The 9,045-nt window shown below is 40.3% G+C and overlaps 3 protein-coding genes and 1 non-coding gene across 5 annotated transcripts in view; 3 read left to right on the top strand and 1 right to left on the bottom strand.

The window, feature by feature from the left end:
- Window positions 1-815: 815 nt before the first annotated feature.
- Window positions 816-5,379, top strand: LOC113579319 (regulator of G-protein signaling 20). Its single transcript, XM_027013156.3, has 5 exons — window positions 816-930; window positions 1,886-2,076; window positions 2,691-2,771; window positions 2,990-3,224; window positions 3,574-5,379. The coding sequence occupies exons 2-5, from the start codon at window positions 1,889-1,891 to the stop codon at window positions 3,766-3,768; spliced, it is 699 nt and encodes a 232-aa protein (XP_026868957.1). The 5' UTR covers window positions 816-930; window positions 1,886-1,888; the 3' UTR covers window positions 3,769-5,379.
- Window positions 5,380-5,505: 126 nt separating this feature from the next.
- On the bottom strand, window positions 5,506-8,282 carry lypla1 (lysophospholipase 1). 2 transcript variants are annotated; one of them, XM_027013131.3, is made up of 9 exons: window positions 8,140-8,282; window positions 7,479-7,510; window positions 7,265-7,330; window positions 7,108-7,155; window positions 6,951-7,021; window positions 6,775-6,848; window positions 6,510-6,611; window positions 6,178-6,351; window positions 5,506-6,000 (listed from the first exon to the last, which is right to left on the bottom strand). In XM_027013131.3, exons 3-9 carry the CDS (start codon window positions 7,309-7,311, stop codon window positions 5,947-5,949), a joined length of 570 nt encoding a protein of 189 aa, XP_026868932.2. In that variant the 5' UTR covers window positions 7,312-7,330; window positions 7,479-7,510; window positions 8,140-8,282; the 3' UTR covers window positions 5,506-5,946. The 2 variants fall into 2 exon arrangements, with proteins under 2 accessions (XP_026868932.2, XP_026868930.2); XM_027013129.3 differs by having other exon boundaries at window positions 7,811-8,186.
- Window positions 8,283-8,490: 208 nt separating this feature from the next.
- Window positions 8,491-8,562, top strand: trnaa-ugc (transfer RNA alanine (anticodon UGC)). The gene has a single exon. It is a non-coding gene; the product is annotated as a tRNA-Ala (tRNA).
- A 319-nt stretch (window positions 8,563-8,881) lies between these two features.
- Window positions 8,882-9,045, top strand: part of mrpl15 (mitochondrial ribosomal protein L15) — a 6,161-nt gene continuing 5,997 nt past the window's right edge. The window contains exon 1 of the mRNA XM_027013132.3: window positions 8,882-9,045. This exon is cut by the window's right edge and continues 10 nt beyond it. Within this exon, the coding sequence (XP_026868933.2) occupies window positions 8,951-9,045 (95 nt within the window). The 5' untranslated portion in view covers window positions 8,882-8,950.

Here is a 9,045-nt window from a genome sequence, read left to right as displayed (position 1 = left end):
TTAGGATACAAAAATAAGCAGGTTTTTCTGTTGGCCTAATCAAAAAACAACATAAGCCCTGTCATTTTATATCAGGACTAGCCTGGATTCCAAGAAAGACTGAAAGAAGGTAAAGGGTGGCTTCTGTTCAACATGTACTAAATAAGAACATATTCTATACGTTTTTAAATAATAACATCCTTACATTATGTCCACCACCCAGTGAGCATGTAGTTCACACTTTAGTAATTAAGCAGATTTACGGGTTAACGGGTTTAAAGGAAGCATGATATACGCGACAGATATCAAAAGTTAGTCGATTAACGTTAGTCTGTCTTCCTACGAAGAGTCTTTGAGGTCATTCTGATAGTAATCAAGGACATTAGCAGGCTAAAATGGCCTTAAGAAAAACATCGACCGCAAGCCTACATCTTGTCCCTTTTATCGGTTAATCGAAAAGGTTCCACCTGTACTTAATATACCCCATATTCAGTACGTCAGCCAGCAGTGAAGCTTATTAATGTCTATCGGTGACTGTTCATGATTAGTATTTTTTCCCCTTATTATTACAATACTGATGACGTTATTAGGAGACGTGATGTGTCATAAATACACTATGACCAAGCACTTTTATTTTCTGTAAAATGCTGAATTTTATTTCATGTGGACAGTTATGGTTTGTCTAGTCATATTTCACACAGTCTACGTATAGTTCACTAATACTGCTGAATGTTTAATAATCATACAATAACTAAATAATTTAGGTAAAATTACGCTATTTGGTAGAAAAGGACCCCGTCACACATCTGATCTGTCAGAAGAGAACGCATCCCAGCGAAAGCCAGACGCGCGCATGCGCGTGGAAATCAGTATCTGGACGAAATCACAGTGGTGATGGGCGTGTGAACTGTGCGCCAAGATTAATCCATACCGGGCACCAATGGTAATACGGTGAGTAATTTTAAAATGTATCAAATTGATGGAGTTAGACTATTCAGAAACCTGGCGCCTCTGTCAGTATTTTTGACATATAAAGCTGCATTCTGGGAAAACATTCTAGCGCCCACGGCTTGAGAAATTCCTCAGCCTGCGCTCGAGGATGCTGTTGAAAGAAACGCCGATATCGTTGCCGTTTCTCACGAATACAGTGCAAGGGAATATATGTTTTTTAAGAACGACAAAGGCTATAAAACGAAATAACTGAAACGACAGCGCGTAAATAACATTTGGTTACTGGTCAACGCTTTTCTTACACCTACTGGGCTATAGTTTAATTTATAGCCATTTTATATATGATAAACTATTATGGTTTATGGTGTATTGTTCTTGTTTTAATGCTATTTTAAAGATAATTAATATTTTTTCTTGAGTTTGGATATGGCTTACTTCATAACACTTTAAAAACATTTAAGCACAAAACTTTTGCATAAATAACATATCCTTGCTATGTTGTTTCGTTAGGTTACGTAACGAAAATGTACCACATGCTAGTCAGTTATGGAAATTAATATAAGAGATACTTTATTGTTTGCGTGTTGCAGTGGTGTACTCAGGTGCCGTGCTGTAATTGATCTCAATGGATTCTAGTTATTGCTACGTTCCTGCTGTGTATTGTGGTATTCGGGCCTCCTTCCTGAGTAGTCCCAGCGGACAGCTGCTTAAATTAATTTACAGTGTTACAGCATTCAGTGCTCCTGGGCTAAATTAGTATTAATTGTGTTGCAAGCACCCGTACGTCTGTGTGCAGTTACTAAGATTAGACATTAGTCTTGTAATAAAGTAATGGCCTGTGTCGGCTGGTAAATGCTTCTTAATTTTGCAGGCCACACCTGGTTGATTTCACAGCATTTTGGCTTGAACCTTTTTCCCGATATTACTCGTGATAAAAGCTAACCTCGTGCCGTAGCTCATGGGGTCAGAGCGGTTGGAGATGGGGAAACGTCCGCCGCAGGAGGCCGAAAATGCAGCCCAGACGCGTGTCATCGCGCCTTCCAACACACACGTGCGTGACAGCGTCAACACACACGCGCTCGGCTGGCTGAACGCGCCCCCGAACGCCTGCTGCTTCTGCTGGTGTTGCTGCTGCAGCTGTTCCTGGTGAGAGCGCACACATACAATTCCGTTTGATTCTGGACAAAATTCTCATGTCCTGTATAATTCTCACGTGGTGCAGAACAAGCATAGGACTTGTGTTGAGCTCTTTGAGCCTGGTGGCGCACAGAGCCTGGACTCAGATCAGGTTATACACAACGTCAACAAAATCAGAGCTAGTGAATCCAGGCCTGTCAAGCAGCCACGCTTGAGTTAGCACTGCGAAGAGTTCAACCAACGGAACTAATGGTTTCTGGATCCCACTACTTTTCCACAATTCTGTTTGTATGGCTGTAATAGAAATAGTGCCCAAGGGGCTTTGGGTTTAATGTGTATGCAGTCATTGTATATACCTTATTGTAGACTATATTTGCACAGTGCGTGTGTTGTTATTTGAGTGTGCGTGTTGGGGAGGGGGTTGTGGATTGGGTGCAGGTGTACTGGGAACCTTCATTAATCTTATGGGAGAAACTGCAACATACAACATAATCCCAGCGGAAACACAGGCACAGATCTGTATACACACCAGAACCCTACTTTTACTCACACTTAAGCAAGTATAAGCAGTACATCTTTCTGTAGAAAAAAAGTTGCTGCATTATGTGTGTATGTGCATCTAGCCTTACAGTGCAGGCTTCCAAGGATGAAAAGATTCAGGAGCGGATGTGTGAAAAACAAAGCGAGCCTGAGGTGGAGGATCTGTGAGTACAATAACAGTTCAAGCTATTTTTATTGCTCCACATAACAGATAAATATGACTGTAGTTATTTATTACTCATGTTAAAGAAATCAAAGTATCCATGTAAGGATAACTACCTTTTTCATATAATGAGTCGATGTAAATTAATAGTCACGTCTAATGGCAAAATCAGAAATGGAAGGCAGAGGATGTGCAACATGAATGTGGCGTTCTTTACAGACCTGGTCCCACCCTAGATGAAGCCCGTCTGTGGGCTCAGTCGTTCGAACATTTGATTAAGAGCGCACGCGGCAGGGACCACTTCCGGCAGTTTCTTAAGACTGAGTTCAGTGAGGAGAACCTGCTGTTCTGGCTGGCCTGTGAGGAGCTGAAGAAAGAGACCAACAGAACTGTGGTGGAACAGACTGTTAAGCAAATATATGAAGACTACATCTCCATACTGTCACCAAGAGAGGTAGATGTATATCCACTAAATGCATACACACAAACGCACATACTGTGTAAAAAATGAAAATCTGTGGAAAGGATGTTGGGTCAGATCAATGATGTCTGTGTATAAAGATGAGCATGTAATTACATTGTTTTGTAGCCAATGGTCAGAAATATCTTGAAGTACTTGAAGTTCACAGCTATGAATCTCGAGATGCGTGCACACAAAGCTAGTGTAGATACACACCGAAACAGACTGTGGCAAAGGGCAACAGAGCTCATAATGGGAACACACTGTAATGGGGTACTGGGTACAACAATAATTATTTCCTTTACATTTGCCACCTGTCTTGTGTTTGTGTGTGTGTAATTAGGTGAGCCTGGACTCTCGCGTGCGAGACGTGATAAACAAAAACATGCTGGAGCCATCGTCACAAACCTTTGACGACGCACAGCAGCAGATATACACACTCATGCAGCGAGACTCCTACCCACGATACATGAACTCCAGCATGTATGCCGAGCTGATCAAGAGCCTGGAAACCCCTGACCTGCCCAACGAGTCTTAACACATGCACACTCAGGCACACACCCAGACATGTGTACCTGTGTGCTCAGAATCTACAGCACACACAGCTTTTGAACAATTATACTCACACATATCATCAAATGCCTAGGACAGTCCATTTCTTGGCCAGTAAACCCATTCAACACAAAGCAAACAAAACCTTTATAAAAATGTCAGCACAGTAAAATTGCTCTACACACAGAGTGCTCTGCATCAGGCTAAACTTGGAAACATTGACACACTCTTCACATCCTCACTTTACAATGTCCCTTATGTACTGTAATAAGGTTCTTGTGTATTTTTATAACACTTTGAGTCCACAAAGCTATTAGATATTGGTTGAAAATGGAAAACAGTAGTATTGTGCTTTGGGATTAGGGATACACTAACGATATGAAGATATATGAATATTTATTTTCTGCCACACTTGTGCATAGGGCGCTAAAATGGCAGACTTATACTTGTGCCTTGCTATAAATATAGAGGACGTGGATTAGGATATAGATGTTCTCAATATAAAGTTCACTACAAATCAAGGTGCTTTCAATTATAGTAGAACAGAGAAAGTTATGACTGTATAAACAGACTTAAATATCTATCTGTCGCACACATGCACAGACATTAAAGCAAAACTGATCTACTTGGACCAAACTCAGATTTTTGATCTCATATTTATGACTACATGCATGTTTTTGAAGTTCTGAGAAACCATTTGATACATTCACATGTGTATACAGGTTAGACTGTATAAAGAGAGATAAATCAATAATAAAGCACAAACATTTGCCAGTGATTCTGTGTGCTGGTGTATTACTATGTCTACTCTCTTATGTGCACATGCTAAAAACTCTTAAGCTTCAAGCACTTAAGGAGCAAGTAATCACTTTTGCCACCATAAAGTAGCAAATAATATTTATGATAGTGATTATTTATTATTTATATATTTATTTTATATTGCATTGATTTTGTAAGTGGGTGCCCCACATGATGGCAGCCATGTTTAAAACTGATTTAGTACAGAATCTCTGAAACATCCAGACCAATAGGTGTCAGTATAAAGCTTTCTTTTTTGGCATTGGGAAAATAACTTCTTGCTCCTTTAAGGGGTGTAACCACTTTATGTAGAAAGAGCTCAGTATTTTCAAACATCCAACATTGGTAAAAAGAAGAAAATACATAATTCCAACACAAAGCACAAGGTGCAGAATGCAGCATTATTCAAAAGCCTTGTGCAGAATCATTGTTTTGTTGTACTAGCATTTTGTCACATACTGTACCTTTCATGTCATTTTGTGTTGTCATTTAATGTTACACAAGCTTTTGGTCAAATGTCACTTTCCAGATAAAAATTGGAGTTCACCTAGCAAACACTGAGTTATTTTTTTCAGTAATCAAGTTTGTATGTACTTCTAATATGAAAATATCTGAAATCCCATGACTAGTGCACAGAACATGAACATCCTACTTTAAAAAATGTCTAATGTGCTATTGTCTAAAATAACAACTTCTTTGCTATTCAGTGTTATAGGATTACAACAGCTTTGTACACCATAAATAACCAGTATACAAACATGTTACAGATGAATAGGAATAGACAGGACCATGATTTTTCACAGCTGTTTCTTTTTTATACTGCATTGTATATATACACATGCATGCAAGTGTTTAATGCAACAGGCTTATTACAGGCAAATATTTATCTCACACATTTCACACAAAACTGAAACTCTCACGTGGCATCATTCATGTCTTTTATTATAACATTAGGAACCCACCGCCCGCCCCAACAAATGACTTTATTTGCTAATGCCCTACAGTCCTGACTACTTTGTTACATGAGCCCTACAGTAGTCCCAGAAACTGTGTTTTATGACAGGTGACGTGTAAATGGCAACCAAACCTTAGCCTGAGCAAGAGGTTTCAATGTCACAAAGTCAAAGGTTACTATAGTAACGGTGTTCATGGCTGGGGGTTTTAAAGTCACAGAAGTCCTGCATAAATCCAGTAGAGTCCAGTATGGTTACTGTCAAGCATACTAAGATTTGTACTACTATCAGGATTAGTCCAAGTTGAGGTTTGGGTGCGTTCGGCTGTATTTAGTACAGTCAAATGAAAAAATAGCAGCTGGACGGAGCTTGGGCTTATTGATCATTACAAATGATCAATTAAACATTACTGATTAGTCAATTGGAGGAAGCTGCTTCTCAATGAATTGTTTTATATCCACCATTTCCTGTTGAGTGAAACAGAAAGGAAAGGTTTTGTTTGAAAACTTCCCAATGTTGATCCTCATTTTTTAAAATCAGATGTATTAACTGAAAAACCCCAACAGAAATCTTCCACTTTTTCAAAAATACAATCTGCTTTGAGGTGAAAATGCTAAAAATTAGTTAGCAAGCTTGAAGCAAACCTCGGGACAGGCATTATGGGGCATCCTGGGGTATGTTTTGAAGGAGACACTGTTGGGGTTCATCATGGTCTTAAGTTTCTCCACTGTAAGACAGCCAAAGATCAGTGGAACCAGAGGATCTGCCTCCCCGTGGCACTGTAGCACCGGTATCTCCTTATTACTGCCAAGGGCTGACTAGACACACACACACACACACACACACAGAGAGACAGAACACATATTTTAATACAAGATAATGTGAAGGATCAAAAATAACTCATCTACTCACCAGAGTCAGAGAGGGAAGAACCATTATGCATACATACACACCCAGTATGTACCATAGGCTATACCTTAGAGAGAGTGTTCCTGAGGGGCAACCAGCAGCTCAGAGCAACAACACCTGCAAGTTTCTGGTGAGTAGTGAGAGCTGTATAAAGAGAAAGTGCACCACCCTACACACAGACACAAAGACATTAAAATAAACAAATAATTTACTAATGATGAGCAGCACACTCCAGTACCGGCAGTGTGCATGTGCTTGAATGATTTCAATAATAGCACATTAAGGGACACTAAAGGGCACAGGTCACTCAAAAGTTCACTAAGAATTCTCACCTGAGAAAAACCACCCAGTATAATCCGGTGAGATGGAATCCCATTCTTTACCTCCTGATCAATCAAAGATTTTACTGCAGTAGTAAACAGACATTACAGATAATTATAAGCCACCCAGCATGCAATATGTATAAGTATGTTTTTAACATTTTACTAAACACACAAGATGAACATACTGTTCTCTGCAGCTTTTTTAATCCCTGTCTCATCCTCCTCAGCATCTGGACTCAGTCCAATGATGTCAAACCTGTGGGTCATGTCAATTTTATGACATTAGACGCAACATTTGGGGAGGCATATTGGCAAAAATACAAATACATTACCAAGACTCACCAGGAGGGCATTGCCATGTTCATGTTGAGGGTGACTGGCATGACCGGTCTGGCACAGTAAGTAGTGACAGGAAAATTACCGAAAGCGGCATGTACATCACACATACAGACAGGCCGCATGAAGAGTTAACAGTTGTGTATTGTACGTTGGTACATACGCATGAGGGCAAATGTACTTCACGTGAGGGGTCCTGATTCCAGCCATAGCTTCAGCCCAACCATGCCTGATTGAAATAAAAGTAAGTGATAACTACACAAGGCAAAACAATGTAAAAATAAAAAATAAAAATAAAAAATTCAGGACATGCTGCACTATCACTATGATGACATTCACACACACCTATGAAGTTTAGTCAGGTGTGTGTTGCTTACCCTGTGTCTCCCAGACCATGGAGGAAGATCACCTGTAAAATCAAAAGCATGACTATGTCATTACCTTGCATTAATTAGTTGGCAACAAAGGATCAGAAAAAAAATTCAACTAGATCACAATGGCATATAATACAGGGATGCACAAGTCTGGGCCTTTTACTGATTTAATACACCCACTAAATATGGTGGTTAACTGACGAAATGAGTCGGGTGTGATTGAGATCACAAAACTGGGATGTACATAGGCCCTCCAGGACTGGATCTGTGCACCCCAGAACAAGAGGCTGTACCCATTAGTGCCTTGGTGCTGTTACTGAACCACCGTCACTTACCGCCGCTGTAGCCTTGCGGGCAGCGGGAACAATCGCGGGGAGCGGCGCTGACATATTATTACCACACATGCAATGAGCTGGTGGTTGACATTCAATAAGACAAATGAAAACTGAATGGCTAGCTAGCTAACTATATAGCTACCAAGCTACCGCCCAAAACTACAGACACAGCCTTATCAGTGTCGACAGAAAATTAGGACTGTAAGGCGAAACAAGATTAAGTTGGTCACCGATAATATAACGCAAGATTCGTCTACTGACAATGTTCTGAATAACGATTCTTCGGTTAATGGAGTTCAAAATCAGGCAACTCAAAAGGCATACCGGACCTTTCACGCTAATGTCCCGCATTGACAGTACAGCAGGTCTCGGTCCAGATCATCATCTTCCCTCGTTATGAAGCATAGACCGTGCATGATGCAAATAGCTGATCCTGGATCAGCACTCCTCGGCTAGTTTAACAATCAACGACTCCGGTATTGATAGCGGAAGTCCCGCCTTTGGTCCGATCTCGTTTATGGGTCTCTTGATTGTAACATTTGCGGTGAAATAAGCGAACAACCCGCAATTCCTGTTGGTTTATTAGCTACCAACATCGTTTGAGTGTTGTATGTCTGACTATACTGCAACATTGATTTACCGAAATGTACCTTCAACACCCCCGCAAGGTTACTGACTGTGGGGATGTAGCTCAGTGGTAGAGCGCATGCTTTGCATGTATGAGGCCCCGGGTTCAATCCCCGGCATCTCCATGGGATCTAAACTTTTCCACTGGATTACTATTACTAACGAAAGACATTTAAAATATTTTTTTAAATATGCGTAGAATTTTAAACAGACGTCTTCCGTCCACACATTAAGTTTATTTGTATTAATCAAGTATTTGCAATTATATGAAACAAATTCGGTTGTTATCAATACAGTCGACCAATTATTTCATCCCCCATCGAGCTGTTATGATTCATTATATTTTCTTTATAAAGTCTAGATGATTGTTTTAATGTGCAGTCTTAATTTCAGACTTTACTATCCTTCCTGCTAAATATTTTTTCTCGCGATACCACGTGCGTGTCCGCCATAACACTCGCCCTTGAAAGTTGACGAGCTCGCGAGCTGGACAGCAGATGAAAAGGCAAACAAATGTCTGCGTCCAGTACTGTTGGGGGAAAAACTCTAGACGTTGTGAAAAATTTACCGCGGATAACACTAGCCAATCTCCGACCGAATCCCGGTGC

The sequence above is a fragment of the Electrophorus electricus genome, chromosome 13, assembly GCF_041902795.1.
Source record: "Electrophorus electricus isolate QZ-2024a chromosome 13, ASM4190279v1, whole genome shotgun sequence".
Classification (NCBI taxonomy): Eukaryota; Metazoa; Chordata; class Actinopteri; order Gymnotiformes; family Gymnotidae; genus Electrophorus; species Electrophorus electricus.
Note: the sequence above shows the minus strand (reverse complement) of the source record. Positions and strands in the feature narration are given on the sequence as shown.

What these genes read in the sequence shown, in the direction of transcription:
- lypla1 (XM_027013129.3), bottom strand. Translation starts at nt 7,879, where the DNA reads ATGTGTGGTAATAATATGTCAGCGCCGCTCCCCGCGATTGTTCCCGCT. An exon ending in AAGTACATTTGCCCTCATGC is followed by an intron (nt 7,156 to 7,264) that starts GTATGTACCAAC and finishes TTACTGTGCCAG; the next exon opens with ACCGGTCATGCCAGTCACCC. An exon ending in CCCATAATGCCTGTCCCGAG is followed by an intron (nt 6,001 to 6,177) that starts GTTTGCTTCAAG and finishes TTCACTCAACAG; the next exon opens with GAAATGGTGGATATAAAACA.
- LOC113579319 (XM_027013156.3), top strand. Translation starts at nt 1,889, where the DNA reads ATGGGGTCAGAGCGGTTGGAGATGGGGAAACGTCCGCCGCAGGAGGCC. An exon ending in TGCTGCTGCAGCTGTTCCTG is followed by an intron (nt 2,077 to 2,690) that starts GTGAGAGCGCAC and finishes ATGTGCATCTAG; the next exon opens with CCTTACAGTGCAGGCTTCCA. An exon ending in GAGCCTGAGGTGGAGGATCT is followed by an intron (nt 2,772 to 2,989) that starts GTGAGTACAATA and finishes CGTTCTTTACAG; the next exon opens with ACCTGGTCCCACCCTAGATG.